The sequence below is a fragment of the Cricetulus griseus genome, chromosome 6, assembly GCF_003668045.3.
Source record: "Cricetulus griseus strain 17A/GY chromosome 6, alternate assembly CriGri-PICRH-1.0, whole genome shotgun sequence".
NCBI classification, from domain to species: domain Eukaryota; kingdom Metazoa; phylum Chordata; class Mammalia; order Rodentia; family Cricetidae; genus Cricetulus; species Cricetulus griseus.
In genome coordinates this window covers 139146292-139165642 of record NC_048599.1, presented here as the reverse complement: position 1 = coordinate 139165642, position 19351 = coordinate 139146292, and the positions used below count along the sequence as shown (strand labels likewise).

General features: G+C 53.2%; 1 protein-coding gene across 2 annotated transcripts in view; it reads left to right on the top strand.

Annotated features, from left to right (window-relative positions):
* Nucleotides 1-398: 398 nt before the first annotated feature.
* Nucleotides 399-19351, top strand: part of Brd3 (bromodomain containing 3) — a 31013-nt gene continuing 12060 nt past the window's right edge. For both annotated transcript variants that reach the window (XM_027423028.2, XM_027423026.2), the window contains exons 1-6: nucleotides 399-553; nucleotides 12154-12461; nucleotides 13349-13486; nucleotides 14136-14283; nucleotides 15009-15223; nucleotides 16989-17360. In XM_027423028.2, the coding sequence (XP_027278829.1) occupies nucleotides 12249-12461; nucleotides 13349-13486; nucleotides 14136-14283; nucleotides 15009-15223; nucleotides 16989-17360 (1086 nt within the window). In that variant the 5' untranslated portion in view covers nucleotides 399-553; nucleotides 12154-12248. The remainder of the gene's footprint in view (nucleotides 554-12153; nucleotides 12462-13348; nucleotides 13487-14135; nucleotides 14284-15008; nucleotides 15224-16988; nucleotides 17361-19351) is intronic.

Here is a 19351-nt window from a genome sequence, read left to right as displayed (position 1 = left end):
GCTCGGAGGTGGTGCGCGCCGCCCCGCGTGTGCGCGTCCCGGGTTTGAGGGAGGCCTCTGGGTGTCCAGGTAGTTACCCCAGGGTGCCAACTGTTTTCCCGCCTTTCCCACGCTTTCCTGAGCTTCTGGAAATCCGCCCACCAGCTCTTGTCCCTGCGTGTATCAGAGAACGTAGGAGAGAGAGCGCGCGGGCAGCCCGGGGTTCCGGCGTGGCCCGGGGTCCTGGCGGGCAGTCTTCCAGCCCCGCCCCCACGCGCCCCCCCGGGCCGGGCCCGCTAGCGGCCGGGTCGGCGGGGCGGACGGCCGGGGGCGCGCGGGGCGGGGCGCGGCGCGGCGCCGGCGGGGCCGGGACATGTAGTCCGTGCGCCTTGGCCTCCCCTGGGCGGCCCTGGCGCGAGCCCGGGCGCGGACTACGACTCCCGCCAGGCGCCGCGGCGCAGCGCATGAGCCCTGTACAGCTCCGGCGCGTCTATTATGCTGCCGGGGCCGGCGATCCAAAGAGGAGCCGGCCGCGCGGGCCGGGAGGCGACGGCGCTGGAGCCGCCTAGGCCAAGTACGCCTTTCTCTTGCTTCCTTGTGTGCGCGGGGCGGCGGCGGCGGCAGGACTGGCTGAGAAAGCGCAGCCCCGAGAGCATGGCGCAGGCCTCCCGCGCATCCCGAAACCCCGAGCCCCGGGCCGCCGCCTCCGCCGCCTTTGTGCGCGGCCGCGATGCAACAAAGCACGGCGGCCGCCCGCCCGAGGTCGCGGCGGCGGCGCGGGCTCCGGTCCCCTCCGCTCTGCGCCGCGTCTTGCCGCCTGGCTCGGGAGGCGTCGCCTTGGTCGGGGCGCCCAGCCTGGACTTGGCACGGCTCTCGCTCTCCGCGCCAGCCCTCCCTCACGGAAGGGATTTTTTTTTTTCTTTCCCCTTTTCCTCTGCCCGCCATCTTCCGAAGGGGACTGCCCGGAGGACGCGGCGCGGGAAGGTGCGCGCGGTGTGCCCAGGGTCGCGACTGTGCGCTCTGGCGCCACTTTGCTGGCGCCGGCCTGGGCGGATCGTCTCGGGGCAGGCCAGGCTGGGCCTGGGCTCTGCGTGAGCCTTGCCAGGGGGTTAGCGGCAGCGTGGCTTGGGGGGCGGCGGCCGCCTTTGCAGAGTTATGGCCCGGGAACGACTTTGCGCTCTCGCGAGTTACTGATTATTGCAGCCAGGCCAGGAGGAAACCCAGTTCGCATTTTGAAATCAGCCGGAGAGAGTACTTAATCCGGGCGAGCTCGAGTTGAATCGAGGTGGGAGGGGTGGGGTGCACGTCTTTTTCCCACTTCGAGTATATCCCGCAAGCCAGTTGGGCTAGGAATGCGCACCCCAAAGCCTCTCGTATGAGGTTCTTGAGGGTTCTCGGGGGAAAAAAAAAACAACCTGGCGGCTTGGGGAAGTTCTCGTCACCAGTTATTTGCTGCCCCGGGGGCAGGGTTGACGTGGAAGCTTTGAACAGCCTTCTTTGCCCTTGGGGTAAGGGGCACGGAGGGGGACTCACTGGAGCCAGGTGTGTGTGTGTGTGGGGAGCATACCCTTTTGTGAGTTCCCGATTTATGGCTCAATCCTAAGACCCTGCCCTTTGCAATTTTGGTCTAGAGCTCTCTGCCTGAAATGAGTGCACAGCTGTTGTTTTCCTCTGTACCTTAAACTTCATAACTGTAGTAGACATTTGTGTCTGTGTTCATTCGTGTGTTAAGTGGCTAACATGGGGCTGGGTGCAAGAAGAAAAAGTAAGTGAAGGAATTGCTAGAGCTGAGCTCCTGCCCCCCTTTACTCCCAGTGAGGACAAGCTGGTTGCCCCCCCCCCCGGGTTGTTTTGCACTTTCTTAGTACTTAGAGTGGAGATAATTCGTTCGCTGTGGGTTCATGGGGATGTCCCTGAAGAGAGCTGAGATCTCTGCTATTCTCCTTGAAGAGTTTCTCACAAGCTTTCCAGGGTCCAGGAAAGGACTACTGCAAGGACCAGCCCCAGGCTCCGTGACCTTTTTTGGTGGCCCCATCATTTTGCAAATAAAGGCCTGTTTGCTGTTTGTTCTGTCTGTTGGCTATAGATGAGGAGAGGTGAGGTACAGGCTTGACAGCTCAGGAGGCAGGAGTAATTATTTCTTTTTGACCCTGCTGGTAAGCTCTGGGCCTAGTTCTTGAGCAAGGCACTAGGAATCTGTGGATCCAGTCCTAGCCCTATGTCCAGGAAACCCAGGAAAGAGGCATTGAAGAGCTGTTGCAGGGTGGATGACCAGGGGGTGTGCCAGGTTTTTTGTTTGTTTTTTAAGAAGGTGCCAGGTTTATTTTTACAAAGTAGAATAACTGCTTTCTTTCCACAGTGCAGTATCCTGCCTCGGAAGTGAGCTTTGAATAAGGGATGGAGCTTGTAAAGGCTCCCTCCCTTAGACCCATAGAAAGTGAAAGTGGGGGAGTGTTGAAAGGGAAGGCACAGCTTGGCTTGCTTCTTTCTGCCCAGGCTCCTACAAACCTGGAGCTGTGCCCCCGGGCCTCCCAGGGTTACCTTGTCCACTTCCTGGTTTACTGTGGCCGAGCCTTCCCCCGGGGGAGTGTGGCCCAAGGCCACAAGTGGGATGTTCTGCCTACTGTTGAAATAAGTGCTGGAATGCCCAGATCTCAAAAGGAAGAGCCACAAGAACTAACTATTGGATGGATCCAGTGGGGACCCTTTCCTGCTTCAGACTGTAATATGAAGTTGTAACAGAAAGCAGTTCTCCTTTCCGTGGGGCAGCCTTGAACCTTACAAGGTCCTGATGAAGCTAGCTCTGCACCCATGCGCTGTAGACTCACCTGGGGACTGCTGTTTGCAGTAAGTTTTGCCGATGTGGTTCCCTTTGGTTATTTGTGGTAATTGCTGCTCTCTGGGACACCCAGTCATCTTAACTGTTGGTGGGCTCTTTGCAGGGTAGGTGTCCCATTTTGAGTGCTCACAATTTGGAAGTCTCTTTGTAGACCTGTTGGTTGATAAAGATCCTAGGTAGGTAGGTGTGTGTGTGTGTGTGTGTGTGTGTGTGTGTGTCTGTCTGTCTGTCTGTCTGTCTGTCTGTCTGTCTGTCTGTCTGTCTGTGTCTCAGGCTTTGGCTCTGGCAGGCCAGCACTGTTGGCTCTGATTTCTCAGAGTCTCTATGGCCTGATGACCTTGAACTGGACATACAGTTTGGGGAAGGCCCTCCCCCCATCAGGCTCCCTCATGGTTCCACAGAAGGGCTCATTAGGTGTTGGGGGCTGGAGGTGGAGGGGTTTCAAAAGTGTCATGTGGGTACAGTGGTGTGCAAGGGTCCCTGGCCAACTTCCAGTGGCCTTAGAAGTTGGGCTTCCTCACCCATGTCTGGACATTTCCAGAAAACATACCCAGACACTGTGATCTGTAGAGGCCTTATGGGACCTGGAGTCTGAGGTGGAGGAGACATTTGCGTCACAGGGACAGGATGGCCTCAGTTTCTCATGAGCATTGTGTGAATGCCTGCGTGGGTGCAGTTGCAGTAGCTGCTGTCATTGGGCTTGCTGTGTCTCTGCTATGCCCTTTAACACATGGCAGAAAGAGGGGAAGTTGAATGAGCCCTGCAGGTAGTGTTCTCCCTTGGGCAGTGTGGCCTGTTAGACTAAAGGTAAGGTGGGTTACTACTTGGCCCTGGGCTACTCACCAAAGAGTCTTGGAGAGCTGACCCATCTCCCTGGAACCAGGGCAGATGTGGAGAACTGGACTCAGGAAGCATGTGCCCTTTGGTGCTCCGCATTCTTATCTCTGTCCCAGTCTAATCTAGGTGGGCCTGGAGCCTGTCTTGAATGGTCTGAGGAAAGGGCAAGATGGTACCCCGATCTCCTGGCCCTCTTGACTCACCCAATTCTGTGGTTCTTGGCCTTGTGGTCTCCCAGGCCACCACCTTTCTCAGCCTTCCTTCCCATGTGGTCTGATGGAACTAGTTCTTCAGGGCCACTGGTTGGAGGTGAGGGACTTGGGAGTACGGGCTGGTGATATGGTGTCTTTCTCTTGGCTGACACCTCTGTTGGGTGAGTAGATGAGAAGATAAGGTAGTTGAGCTGCTGGGCTGTGAGTAGTTGGATTGACCTCCCATCCTGGCCCCTGGTCTTGCTTTGGGGTGTTCAGAGAGGTGAAAAAAGACAAGGTGACAATCCTTGTGGATTTTAGTTGACCCATCTGTAAATCAGGCCTTGAGTTGGTCGCTTGTTATTCAGCCCAACAGGAGAGTATGTCTTCTGTGACCCAGCAGATCCAGGTGCCAGGTGGGCCTCCTGCCCAGCTTTGTTCTGCTAAGTGTTCTGTTCAATGTAGTTTCAGGCTCTCTGAGCCTTAGTTAGTGCACATGGGGCCACTGGGGTTGGGCGGGGGCTCCCTGCAAAGGTGCTGGGACCCCCGTAAGTACAAGGCTAGTGATCCACCTTCCCTCTGCAGAATGTAGGTGTCTCTCAGTGCCTCACAGCTGGTCTTGTGTGGGGTGGCTCTTGTAGGGTGTTTCAGGGACCCTTCTGGAGGCCACAGTCTGCAGAGGAAGAACAGCTTAGTTTCCTTGGGCAGACTTCTGTGATATAAGGCACAAAGGCCTAAGAAAAACCCAAACTTGGGAAGCGTGAGGGGCTTGGGGCCATGGGCAACTGTTGGAAGTCAGAGGTGTGGTGGCTGGTGACAGCTGCAGTCACTGAGCCTTGTGTGCCCTTCCATCGGACAGCTATGGGTTCAACAGAGCTGACCCTTCATGGGGTGGGGCTTGGCCTATCAGAGTGAGTCCCCTGCCAGACAGAGCCAGGCAGCTGTTAGAAGCAGGTGTGATATGACCAGTGTGAGCTTGGGGTGCTGGCTGGGACTCCCTAACAGTAAAGGACAGGCAGTGCTGCTTAGGAGAGTTGCAAGTGGACAGGGAGGCCCCATATAAACTCCTGTGAGGCCCCCCAGCCATGTTCCTCCCTAGGCCCCAACAGCAATGAGCATTTGGCTCTGTCTGTCACAGAAGCTGGCCCTGCCCTAACAGATCCGTTTCTCCAGGCTTGGAGGGCCAACCCTAGGGTTGGCCACTCCCAGGGCACCCAACTGGTATGCCAGCATGAAGGCAGCAGCCTGCACCATTGTTAAGAGTTCTGTGGGGATAGTGGTGAGTCTGGGTAGATGGCCCTGTTGGAGCCTGGCTTTGACTCCTCCTGCCTGGGCCATATACTGGGCCTCTGTTCTCCACCTCTGAGTAGCTACTTACCTACCTGAGAAGTGGAGCCCCTGGATGCCCACCAATGTATTGAAGCTAGCAGCAAGGACCTGGGGCTTGGACTACTTGGACTACTAGTGTTGCAGGGTTACAGAAACCCAGTGAAAGGAAGGACCCATCAGTATAGGGTCCTTCAGAACTATGGTGACTCGAGGAAAATGAGACTAAGGTGTGGAGATATGATGACCTAAATGTGTAGAAGTGAGGCTGCTTATCAGAGGAGGCAGCCTCTTGGGGATGGGAATGGAGAGGGACTCTGCATAGCCCTGGCTGTCCTGGAATTTGCCTCTGCCTCTGTCTCTTGAGTGAGACAGCCTCTTTAAGGCATCTTGTGGTTGGCAGAGCAGTGGTCTGTGGTCAGCTGAGGCCCTACACCTCAACCCCTTCAGCATCTATGCTTGTGCTGCCTCCTCCCTGGACCACTTTATGCAAATCTCAGATGTCCCTAGGATGGCCCCTGCCTTTCTGCAGCTCAGACCTGGAGTCCCTGGAAGCTGGACTGGCTCTGCCCCTTCCTGGCTCTCCCCCACACATGGCCAGGGCAGCCTTCCCAGATAGAGAGCCCTCTCAGCTTGCCTTGAATCTCAGAGTAGAGGCTTCTTCCCTGGGTCCCAAGAAAGGCTCCCCAGGCTAGATATTCTCCCAAAGCCTGACAAGGTTCTGTGTGTGAGTAGCTGTGGAGCTGACCTTTGCCAAGCCTGAACACTAGGCTGCAGGGGATACTGGCCCTCATGTCCCTGCTGTCTAGTAGTGCTGACCTGGTGTGTGTGTGTGTGTGTGTGTGAGGGGGGTGGGTGCGGGGGATCTGATCCAAATAGCTTGAGAGTTGATAGGAGGATGATGTGAGGTTGCATTTAGCTTACTGGGTGTTTTTCATGGTAATAAAATTGAAGGTCCCTACCCCTCTGTGTCTCTCCAGGGCCTCTCACCTTTGCTGATTTGTCCTTTGGACTTAAACGGCTGATTTTTCCTTTCATTCTTGGACCCAGGGGAAGGCAGGGGGGTGGCCTGCCTAAGACCATATAGTGAGGCTAGAAAATCTACAGGATTAAGGCCTTCCTTCCCTATATCCTGAATGGTTTTGGCAGGTGGGCGGGAGGGTGTCGGGAATCAATAGGGAGTTGAGGCTTTATAGGCCTTTCTTGCCTTTCCTTGCTGTGGCAAGGGGGCTGTCCTTAGTATAGGATATGAGTTGGTCCCACCCTCTCTGGGTGGCCCCTCTGCAGCAGTCAGGGTCTCACTAGAGTCTTGCTCCAGGCTTTCTCTGGTGTTTGTGGGCCTTTGTGGTTTGTCTGAGTTTCCACACTAGGTGGTTTCACATCCTCTTGAGGCTGATGCCTCCTGAGATGGACTTTCACCCACACTTGGCCTGAGGTATTGCCCATTGTGGGAGTCCTGTGCTATCCTGGAGGCCCAAGTGAGGGGGACTCCAGGGCTCTGTAGAGAAGTCAGGCTTTGCTCAGTGGCAGGCCTGGGGAGGTGGACCTCCTTTTCCTCACGAGGTACTGGCTCCATCTCTGTCATGCCTGACTTGAAGTGGTTGCTATGTGTAATATCAATAGTGTGTGGAAACGTCTGTGACCAGTCCTTAGAGGGTTTGGGGCTGCTGTGTCCTGGCTTATGATCAGCAGCTGAGCTGAATGGGAAGCAGACAGAAGGGTGCCCCCCTGGGGGTAGTCTGCAGTGAAGAGTTGTCTGGCATTCATTGGCAGTCAGTGGAGCTGTGTAGTCAATGCCAAGGTCCACCAGCTCCTTTCTTGTGTGAGGTCTTGCCATCCTATGTGTGCATCCCTTAGAACTGGCACCTGGAAGGTAGGATTCCAGCTCTGTGGGTACCAAATGTGCAGGACCATCTGTACCAGAAAGAGCAATCCCAAAGCAGCTGGAGCCACTCCTGTGCCTCTGCTGGAGGCAGGTGTTTTTCAGGGATATTTTGTGGGTTAGAAATGTGTGAAGCCCTGAAGCATCTTTGGCACTTCACTTTAGTTCCATTCTAGCCATTCTACCTGAGGCCATTGGCCCCTGCCTCAGCTTCTTGAAGGATGTGGCTAGGGACCAAGGAGGAGGATGCATCTTCTTTTGCTTATGGTACAAATTTGTAGATTAGGACAAGAATGGAGATGGGGTGTCCTGTCTCGTGACAGTCCTAAGCTGTCTGATTTGTCCAGACTGCCATTTGTCTTATGCTTCTCCCAATATGCCATCAAGCTCCATACATTTTTCATTCATGGAATATGCAGTGCAAACCCCTAAAAGATAAGGAGATTTTGAAATTCACAATCACCCCCAAAGAATTAGCACTGCTTCCCAAAGATGATCAAATCCTAAGTCAGGATTGAGGTCAGTGGCCTCTGTTCCCTCTCCAGCAAGGGTTTCCAGCGAGTAAGTTCCTGTGTTTCAGTCCTGAGTGCCATACTGTACCCCAAGCCTGGCTCCTGAATTATAGAATGGAGTTTGTATTGTCCTGGAGGCCCAAGTGAGGGGATCCAGGACTCCGTAGAGAAGTCAGCCCTGGGTACCCCAACTTTCCTGCTGCAGGGTCACTGTCTTTATTCAAAAACACTTACCAGCTGGCTCTTGGCCATTTGATCTCTGAAGAAGGTGATGCTGATGCTGGATGGAGTGTTCTCTTAGGCCTGAGGATAGGGATCTGCATAGGAGAGACTCCCCCACCCCACCCCTATAGGTTGTTGTGGCCACTGGTTTGGCCTTCTGAAATCTGAAAAGTTGGCAGTTTAAACATGTGACCCAGTGAGAGGAACATCATAGGTAGGGCCAACCAATCTGAGCTACATAGTGAGTTCCAGACCAGTGTGAGTTGCAGAATGAGACTCTTGTCTTGAGCCAGAATAAAAAACAAGGAAAGGTGTGGCACCTCCAATCGGTAGGCTTGTGAGCATTGCAGGGATATATCCATCAGTGAGATAGAGGGCCCCAGACATGGCCTGTCTGCTGGCATTTCTGGTTGCCATGACTCTCCTCCATATCACCTGGAGATACCTTAGAGGCTGGGCTTAGGGTTGCACTGCAGCCCATGCTCCTTGTATTAATAGGAGTTTGCATATTTGTGTGCTCTGGTGTGTCCCTGACTCTGCCTGCAGCACCACCTAATGGTTTGTCTCAGTTGTACTTTCTGGAAGCCTCACTTCCCTCCTAAGCCTTTGCTCCAGTAAGCAGCGTGGGCTCACTGTGGGTCAGAAAGCTGCTTCTCCAATGGGAGATGGCTTTCAAGGAAGCCCATGGCTCTCTTTCCTTCACAGGTTCTGGCACTGACATAGCATCTCCTGTGTGACGGTGTCCGGTTCACTTAGCACTGCTCTCTGATTGAAGGTTGCTAGGCATTGATGAGTGAAGGTCAGGCTAGGCTTATAGTGGCCCCTGCTGTCCAGACTTGCCATATTAAGTGTGCTTTGAAGGGAAATATGTGGACATCTGAAAGTCTAGAGAGATGGTACTGTTCCGTTGTCTTAGGGTTTCTATTGCTGTGAAGAGACACCATAGCCACAGCAACTCTTATAAAGGAAAACTTTTAATTGGAGTGGCTCACTTAAAGTTTCAGAGATTTAGTCTATTTATCATCATGGCAGGGAGCATGGCAGTGTGCAGGTAGACATGGTGTTGGTGAATGAGCTGCTCCATGTTGGCTCGAAGGCAACAGGGAGTGGTCTGTGTCACACTGAGGGAAGCTTGAGCAAAAGAGACCTCAAAGCACACCACCACAGTGACACACTTCTTCCAAACAAGGCCATAGCTACTCCAACAAAGCCATACCTCTTAATAGTGCCACTCCCTATAAGCTTGTTAGGGGCTAATTACTTCTAAACTACCACAACTAGGTTGCTTAGGTGCCCACTGGTTGGGATCCTACCTCTCAGCCCCTCTCTCTGGTGGTCCTGGGGACTAGGCAGCTTAGATTTCTCACCCTCCTCACGACTTAACCTGCTGTCACCCTACTTCTCTCCATCCCAGGCATTAGTACATTTCGGCAGGTAGTTCCCGGTACCGGGGTATGGAAAGGGTTATGATCATCTGCCTTCCTCAGAGGAGGCCTTCCTGTACTTTAGTCTGCAGCCTCAGGTCCCTTTCAGTGTCCTGGATCTCCCAGATCAGATTCAGTCTCTTGTCCTAGCTTTCTGGACCCACACAGTAGCAGGACCAGCCTTAGTTCCTGGGAATCCCGTACACTATGAGAGTCAGCTTCCACTCTTCCACTAGCCAGCTTGTGCTCCCCGAGCCCTGAGTGCTTAACTTCAGGCTCACAGCCACATGGGAGATGAAAGGGAACACTATGAGGCTGGCAGGTAGCAAGGATGAGTTGTAACCCTGGGTTGCTACCTCAACATCCGCTCTATAGCCCCATGCTGTTTGGATTTCAGTAAGTTCCGAGAAGGCCTTGGGAGGATGTGAGCCCCAGGTCCTGAAGGATAATGAAGGCTAATGTGACTACAGCAGCTACACATTCCAGGGCCCTGTCACCTCAGCTCTGCTGGTTAGTGTGGAATCAGGAGCAGGGTTTTGAACCTATAAGTGATTGATCCAATATGCTAGCAGGATCACCTTCTTTGTATAGGGCAGGACTGTCTGAGGATCCCATTGAGAAATGGTGTGGAGGTAGGAACTGAGTTTCTGGTGGGTGGATAGCCTGGGCTTGTGCCTAGGTAGCCTTTGGTCTACAGGGAAAGGACAAGGTTCATGGCTGTTGGCCCAGGTTGGAGGGGCTGCTTGGCCACTGGTCTATTCCCTGAGGCTGTGGGTGCTCAGGATGATGCCCGGAGAGCCTCAGTGCAAACACAGATAGCACCCCAGATGCTCAGATGTACTTCTGTGTGCAGTTAGTGGGCAGTAAGAGCTGCTTGGCAGGTGACACGTCTGATGTAGGTTTGAGACCTTTTCCACCTTGAGCTGGGGTGGAAGGAACTTGCTGAGAGTAGATGTTACCAAATGCTTAGCAGCCAGGCTTCTCCAGAAGAGCTTCCAGATTGCAGCATTTACCAACCTCTGTGGTGAGACTTGAAAGGACCAGCAGGATGTCGACCAGCCAGAGCACTCTGAGCCTCACTGGTCCACCTGTAAGTCTTGGAATTGGCTGGACACCTCACCTCTGGGTATTGCCTTGAACCCTTCCAATGTGATAAGCATAAACAGAGGGAAGGCCGAAAGACACCAGGTTCACAAATGAGGCACCAGGCTCCACATGCAGCATGGAGCCTTGGCTAGGCCTTTACCAGTGGATGTGGGTCCATGTGCACACATGGTGCTGCCCAGCTTCCTCCAGGGAAAGCTGCCGAGTCCTATCAAGTGTCCTAGGGACAGACCTGATAGGGCATCAAAGGAATGAAGAAAAGACAGGCAAATATGAAGAAATAGCTGAAAGTCGGGTGGACTGGGCTTTTTGATGGAGAAACTGCAGCACTCTGGAAGTTGAACACGTTTTGACACATACTGTTGGTACGGGAGGCCGGTTATTGCACACAGCTCAACAAAGGGGCAGCGTTATTACATGCAGATAAACGAGGAGGCAGGGTTTGTGGTATGCAGGTGGGTCAAGGAGACAAGTTTAGCTAATCTTGGTAGGAGTTGTTGCTGTAAGAGAGTGACTTCAGACCTTACATATCTGGGAGGGGATGTTATGGTGGATATGTTCTGCACACATGGACCAGAAGAAGGCTTTGCTCTTCCTTTCTGGGTCTTACCCCAGGGAGTAGGTAGGGCTTTGCCATTCCTCCGTGGCTGTGGTTGTGCCCATGTCAACAGCATGTGTTTGCTCAGGATTTCCACCACTCCTAACAGAGAGGTTTGAATATTGAGGGATCTGTGTATATTCCTGCACAGCTCCTCCTGTTTGGCACACACACACACCATACTCTTAGAGTGTTCTTGCCACATAGTACACAGTAGTCTTACTATTCACTACTTCTGCTTTATAGTATCCTTACTGTTGAGTTTCTGCTGCATGGTGCTGCTCCTTTATTGGTGCTGTGCCATGCAACACAGGGGACAGCATAGGGTGGAGGTACCCTAGGAGAGTTATAGCAGGGGTTCTGTAGAGTGGGGACATCCTGTATGCTACCAGTGTTGCACATCACCCTGGCCTTTCCAGGATTTGAAGAACTGTTGTGAACAACTGAGCCCTCAATGTGGCCAGCATTCCTGACAGCTAGAATAGGAGACTTGGAAGTCGCAGAATGTGTCTTGTTCAGGAACTGAGCACACAGGTGGGACCTCAGGCTTTTTTTGGGGGGGGGAGGCAGGGAGATGTTTCCAGACAGGGTTTCTCTGTGGCTTTGGAGGCTGCCCTGGAACTAGCTCTTTGAGACCAGGCTGATCTCGAACTCAAAGAGATCCGCCTGCCTCTGCCTCCCAAGTGCTGGGATTAAAGGTGTGCGCCACCACTGCCCAGCTTGGACCTCAGGTTGTGATCACCCTCTTTCACTGTTCTGATTGGATGAGGGTCAGGCATGTCACAGCTGGCCACCATCACAAACCCCAGCTGGTTCTCCTGGTTACATTAGAATCTCATGCCATGCTCTGTTCAGGGCCCCAGTTCCCTGTGCTAGGTTTAGGTCTGCAAACTTCAGTTGTTGCTCATCTCTCAGCTAAGCTGTTGGGTCCATGTTGTAGTTCTCTGAGTCTGAATTGTTTAACATAATTGCCATAGCCAAGTAGTTGAGGGTCCAGTAGAATTGAGCCATCCCAACCACTCAGTGGAGCTGTGAGCTGAAAGGGGCTAGGCCCTTTGTACTTTCCACACCCCCTTTCTGGGAGCCAGTGACTCACATTTGTATTTTTCCCAGGTAGAAGAGCAGCGGCCGGGGTGGCTCTGAGGACTGCCACGGCCACACATCCAGGTGGTAGGGAAGGTTGTGTCCTTGCCGAAGTGGAGGCCCTCAGAGTGATAACTTCTCTGCTTGTTTCTGCAGGTGCCTGATTGGGCCCAGAAATGGGATGCCAAGCCTCCACGAGGAGCGCCTCTCTGAGCTGCTACTGTGACAGCAAGTGAACAAGCTGCCAGAGGATGTCCACTACTACAGCGGCTGCCCCCACGGGGATCCCGGCAGCCCCGGGCCCTGTGAACCCTCCCCCACCCGAAGTCTCCAACCCCAGCAAGCCTGGCCGAAAGACTAACCAACTGCAGTACATGCAGAACGTGGTGGTGAAGACACTCTGGAAACATCAATTCGCTTGGCCGTTCTACCAGCCTGTGGATGCAATCAAGCTGAACCTGCCTGTGAGTGGAAATCCTGCCCAAAGATGGTGTCTGAGATATAGCAGTACCTCAGGAGGCCATTGGTCTAGCAGGGTGACTGCTCTGGGTACAAGAAATGGGGAGAACCTATGGCCTCCATGGTGAAAAAAATAAAAGGAACAGGCTAGAGCAGTGCTTCTCAACTTGTGGGTTGTAACCCTTTGGGGGTCTAGTGAACCTTTCACAGGGGTTGCCTAAGACCATCGGAAAACAGATTTTACATTACAGTTCATAAAAGTAGCAAAATTATGAAATAACAGCAAAAATAGTTTTCTGGTTGGAGGTCCCCACAGCATGAGGAACTGTATTAAAGGGTCACAGCATTAGGAAGGTTGGGAACCACTGGGTTAGAGGATGATGGGGCCTGGGGCAGGCAGAGGGCCACACAAGTCTTTATCCCATGCACTAGGAGTTGTGCCTCTGCCCACTCATCATGGTTACTCACAGTCAGATGCCAGGTATGCCCATTTTCCAGGTGATGGTCCCTTCAGTGCACACTCAGATTTTATCTGGATACAAATAGAGATACCTGAAGAGTTGCAACAAGAAGCCCTGGACAGGCACTTTATTCATTTGGTTCTTTGCACAGCTTAGTCCCTGGACACCTGCAATTTTAAAGTCAGAGGGATTTTGGCTCTGTGTGAATGTGGAATCTTGGGCTCTGCCCCTGGCTGGAGAAACCCATGAGGACAAGTTTGGCAAGAATTTGGGATGGCCAAGAGTCTTCCTCAGACCACATGCCCCACCTGCTCTTAGGCATCTGGCCCTGGCCCCGGGAACCAGTTGACTTAGGAGGACTTTGCTGTGCTTGGGAAATATGAGAATAACATTGACTATTTGATTAACACCTCTGAACATCTTTTTCCTAGGATTATCATAAAATAATAAAAAACCCAATGGACATGGGGACTATCAAGAAGAGATTAGAAAATAATTATTATTGGAGTGCCAGTGAGTGTATGCAGGACTTCAACACCATGTTTACAAACTGTTATATTTATAACAAGGTAAGACACAAAACATGAGCCCTAAAGCTGCTTGAGGGAGCAAGCTTGGTACTGGGAGGCCCAGGTCCCTGGCATGTCGTTGGTTCACAGGTGCCCTGTGAGTCCGGCACTTTTGTGATCAGTTAGTCCCTGTGCCATGCTGGGGGTCAGTGGAAACTCACTGATACAGCTCATGGGCTTTATCCTGAGGCCTAGGAGCCCCACCTTTAGAAAGTTCAGGGTGCAGACCTGGGGGCCCAGCCTTCCATCAAGAGGAGGTAGTCAAGTAGGCTATGACCCAATGAGCAGCCACCCAAAGTGTCATACAGAGCACTTGACTTGGGAACCCTGAAGAGTGGCCAGTGTAGGAGCAGATGGCCAGAGTCACAGGGGACCTTGCTTGGGGATTTGGTCTTTAACAACGTGAGAAAGGGAAGGTGTGGGAGCCGAGCTGTGGTAGCTCCTTTGCTCTGCTTGGTGAAGGCTGTTGTATGCTTTTTCTTTGTTACTATTCTTCTGGGGTATTCCATGTTGAAAAATATTACTCTTGCCCTTCCTCCACACCAAGTCTCGTAACAAAATTTAATGCTTTCTTGAACTACAACCTACAGTGTCTTTTGCAAGTACACAGCTCCCTTTATGGCAAGTGACCTGGGTTCTCTGTCTTCAGCCCACAGATGACATAGTGCTAATGGCCCAGGCCCTAGAGAAAATCTTTCTGCAGAAAGTGGCCCAGATGCCCCAGGAGGAAGTTGAACTATTGCCCCCTGCTCCAAAGGGCAAAGGCCGGAAGCCAGCTGCAGGAGCCCAGAATGCAGGTAAAAGGAAAAGGAGACAGGCAGGGAGTGCAGTCATTTTCTGCTGAAACTATAAGTGGAGGGGGTGGGTGTGAGTCCTTTGGACCCTCTGAGTTGTGTCCCTTGCCTGCCAGTAGGACAGGTGTGATGAGCTTGGCAGGTGGCAGATCTGTTTGGGGCAGGGAGGTATTGCTGTATCGGCTGTCACGTGTCTGGCTGACCTCCCACGTTTTACTCCTGTTTGTATTGATCTTAGCGTTATCTTTGCCTTGCTTGCTGTCTGGTTCAGAGGAGTTTGTCTCTCGGCTGGAGAGAGTCAAGGTGATCATTATCCAGAACCATAGGGCCAACCTGGGGTCCAACCAGGTCTGAGAATGGGTATTGACTAGAGATGTGTCAGACAGAATGGCTGACTGGGCATGGAGTGGCTGAAATGAAGCTAGGTGTGAGAAAGGCCGAGTCCTGGGTTGTCAGTTGGTTAGCTGTGAGCTCTGAGTGAGTGGGTTTCCCCACCCTCAACTGGCTATGAGGCTTACTCTGGTTTTTTCTTCCAGTCATTGAGTAAACACTGTCCAGGCAGCAGGGCCAACCCCTGCCCCAAGGTCAGACGAGAGACTCTTCTAGCAAGGGTATCTTGGTCTGTCCCAGAAGGCCCTAGTGCTATCTGTGGCTGGACGACATGGTCTTCTTAGATGCTTTCTGAAAATAGAGTCCACTGAGTTGAGCTCCCTATCCTTGCTTTGAAGGTACACAACAAGTGGCAGCCGTATCCTCGGTCTCCCCAGCAACCCCCTTCCAGAACATACCCCCCACTGTATCCCAGACACCCGTCATTGCTGCCACCCCTGTACCAACCATCACTGCAAACGTCACATCGGTTCCCGTCCCCCCAGCTGCCGCACCGCCTCCTCCTGCGACACCCATTGTCCCTGTGGTCCCTCCCACACCGCCTGTAGTCAAGGTGAGCTTCCCTGAGGCCTGCATGGCTATCTGGTGAGGTTGGCTGGGGGTCCAAGCCCCATAGCGTTCCTGAAACAGGGGCAGCAGCACTGGGGCAGGTGGGACCTCTGCTGCCTTTGTAGGTGCAGCTGTTTGGAAAGGTTTTCTGCACAGACAAGAAGACCGAGGCTCAGGGGTAGAGGTCACATGGCTGGTGCTGGCCGGGCTGGACTTGAACCCCAACTTCTCCAGCCTGGTAGCCCTGGCCTTTACAAGCTATTGGGGAAGGTATGGAAGGTGTGGGGCGAGTAGTAAGGGTAGAGGGGTCAGGTCATCTCTGGTCATCCCTAGGGGAGTGGTGGCCAGTGGCAGCAGCCTGGATTTGTAAGGGCCTGCACAGCTATCCCTTGTTTGCTGGGCCTTTCCACAGTGACACTGTCCTGCCCTGGCTGGGCCCTACTTGGGTCTAGATGGAGTGGGGGCTTTCTGTGAGGTGTGGGGTTGGCAAGGCCTGTTGAGTCTCCTGCTTTAGGTAGGGCCCATAACAGGCACTCATGTGTGTTATCTTCTTCAATTTGATCCTCACAGTGACCCTCTGGGGCAGGCAGTAGTCCCCCCCTCTTACAGATGAGGAAACGGGCGCTCAGGGGTTAAATGGCTCTCCCAAGGTAAAATGCCACCTCCATTGCCTTCCCTTCCCTGTGGCCTTCACTGCCTGCACTTCCCGGTGGCGCCTGGCCAGGCTGTTTGCCACAGCGAGTCTGCCCTCCCATCCCAGGTCCTCTGCAGCTCGCGCTTGGTGCTTGCCATCCTGTAGGTGCCCATCAATGTTTTTGGATGGCCAGTTTGTGTCCCTGTCAGCCTGAGGGTGGCAGCTTGGCTGGGAAAGTAACTAGGAGGCTGTCAATGGCAGGTTGTGTTGCCATCACCTGGCCTGTGAGTTTGTGGCTCCTGTTGGCTTCTCTGCCCACCTAAGCAAGCTGAGAGAAATCCACTGAGCGGGTCTCAATATATACCAAACCCTGATCCCAACTCAGTTGGTGATACCTCTTGGTTGGGCTCTTCAGGCTGTGGCAGAGACCCCTTTCCCCCTCAGGTCCCTTGGCAGAGGCTACATGCGTGTCTGCTATTAGCAGCCAGCTCCAGGTGCACCCATGGGAGACTGTGGCACCTTCTGGGCTTAGCAGCCCTCTGCACTGCCTGTGCCTTCCAGATAAAGTTCTGGTCTGTCTGTGCCTACAGCCCTTCGGAGTCTCTTGGCCTCTAACTGCTGTGGCTGCTTCATGTCTCCTGGTCAGGCTGCCCCACCCATCCAGCCTGGAATGCTCCTCCTGCCTCCCTTCCTTCTGCTCGATTTGTGTCTGTCCTTGAAGCACCTGCTCAGGGCCTGGTCTGGCACTTTCCTCTTGGTCTTTGAAGCAGGGAGTCCTGGTCTCTGGCACCAGTCTGTGGTGCTTATTAGAGGTTGGATGAATTCCCTGCAGTACCTCATGCTGCTCAGGTCAGTGGCACGCTCACCCACCTGGATGGCTGAGTCCTCAGGGCTAAGGGAGAGAGTCCCAGCCTCACCATGGCCAGCTGTGTGACCTTGGACTGTGGGCCTGGCCCCTCTGAGCCTCGGTGTCTTCTGTACTGTGGGGACAGCTGAGGAGGAAATGAGACCCTGCATGTGGTCGCTAGCTTGGCGCCTGGCAGGCAGTCTGCACTCCAGAGGTGTGGCAGCTGTGAGACACATCTCCCTGTACACTTCCTTGTTTCTGGAGTTCACTGTTACTTTGTTGTTACAGAAAAAGGGCGTGAAGCGGAAAGCAGACACGACCACACCTACGACATCGGCCATCACTGCCAGCCGGAGCGAGTCTCCCCCGCCACTTTCAGAACCCAAGCAGGCCAAGGTAGTAGCCCGACGGGAGAGTGGGGGCCGCCCCATCAAACCTCCCAAGAAGGACCTGGAAGATGGTGAGGTCCCACAGCATGCCGGTAAAAAGGGGAAGCTGTCAGAGCACCTGCGGCACTGTGACAGCATCCTCCGGGAGATGCTGTCCAAGAAGCATGCAGCCTATGCATGGCCCTTCTACAAGCCAGTGGATGCTGAGGCACTGGAGCTGCATGACTACCATGACATCATCAAGCACCCCATGGACCTCAGCACAGTCAAAGTAAGTGGGGGTGATGTGGAGGACAGGGTGGTACCCAGAGTCAGTAGGCTCTCTGTGGCCCTGGTGGCTCTGCCTGGCTTAGCCCACTCTGACCTCCTCCAGAGCCTGTTCTGCTGATATATCTTGCCTTTTGAGAACTGGGCCTGCTCATACCCTGGCCTGCTCAGGGAAGAAGGCCTGTTGGTCCCTGAGTCTGCACCTCCATTGTCATTTATTCTGGTGAAACATAGATCAGTGGTTCCATTCTTCCTTTGTCCTCCAATTCTGTATCACCAGATAAAGGAGCTCTTAATGGTGTCTGCTTCTGAGGCTGATGCAGAGGCAGGTAGATCTCTGTAAGTTTGAAACCAGCCTGGTGTACATAGCAAGTTCCAGGGCATCCAGGGCTACATAGAAAAGCCCTGTCTCAAAACCCCTGATGTGTAGGCACCTCGCAGCAAAGGTGGGAGTCTGGTGGCCAGCATGGGTGGACCTTGGCTACCTTTGAGCCCTGCCCCCACCCAGGCAGGGAAGTAGAGATGGACAAAGAACTGAGAACACAAGCTCAGCTGTGCCATTGCTGTGCAAGGGTTCCCCAGAGTCAGGGTCTCATTCTGGTTTTTGCTGTGTCCAGCCAGATCAGGGCCTGGCAGGTAAGAAAGCGGACTTGAGCTTTTGCAGGAGAAGGAGCCTGGGATATGATGACAGACCCAGAGCTGGGCTTGGTTCCTCTGCCCTCCCTAGAGGGAATCTCTGTGGTAGCTCTCAGGACTCCCTTCACCGCTTGAGGTAGGCAGCTCCCTTCTCTAAGCCAGATGGTGGGACAGTTGCTTGTTTCATCCAGACAGCTTTGCCAAGGCAGTGGTGTCAGCTGTCGTACCTCATCATACCCGAGGAAGAATCTCCCAATAGAAGCTTTTTTTGTCCTCGATAGTTATATCAGGGGCAGGCAGGCCTGGCCACCTAAACAACATTATGCCTGGTGCTCATTTGAGTAAAAATGAAGCAAGCAACTGGCCTTCCAGCTGGGCAGGGGTGAGGAAGCAGGCCCTGGGAGCCATGTGTCCCTGAAGCTGCTGGAAGCCTTGTTGTAATCTGCCTGGTCACTACTGTGCCACTGTGTGGGGTTCTGGAATTTTACGAGGGGTTCCACTGTTTTGGATGCACTGCGACAGGCTAATTCCATTTGGTCGGCTTCTTACTTGTTTTTGGATCCAAGATGAGGCAGCTTTGGGAGTTCAATTCACTGAGAAGTCACCATGTGCTTTGCTCAGGCTTACAGAGAGGCTAGGTGCTTACCCAGGTGAATCAGTGGCTGAGCCCATCTGACATACCCAGTGAAAAGACTTTAATAGAAGAGTATAAGGCAGCCTCGATTTCTTTTTTTTCTTTTCTTTTCTTTCTTTTTTTTTTCTATTTTTTTTTTTTTTTGTTTTTTTGTTTGTTTGTTTTTTGAGACAGGGTTTCTCTGTGGCTTTGGAGGCTGTCCTGGAACTAGCTCTTGTAGACCAGGCTGATCTCGAACTCACAGAAATCTGTCTGCCTCTGCCTCCCGAGTGCTGGGATTAAAGGCGTGCGCCACCATCGCCCGACCGGCCTCAATTTCTAAATACTATGTGGTAAAGGGAGAAATGCCTTACTATGCTGTAGATTTCATTTTTGTTTGTTCAGGTTTATTTTGCGTGTGTGTTTGCCTGCATATGTGTATGTGCACCATGTGCGTGTCAGGTGCCACAGAAATTAGTTGGTGTTGAGTTCCCTGGAATTAGAGTTATAGATGACTGTGCATTACTATGTGGGTGATGGGAACTGAACCCAGCTCCTCTGCAAGAGTAACAAGTACCCTTAACCCCACTGAACCATCCCTCCAGTATCCACTGTGTTAACAGTTTAATAATAATAAAGCTTAAGGAGGAAATTGTACTGGCATGTGTCATACCAGCTCCAGGAGGCTTTCTCCAGGCAGCCATCTCCTTAGAGCATGGTTGTTATTGGGCACAAGGGCCAAGCCT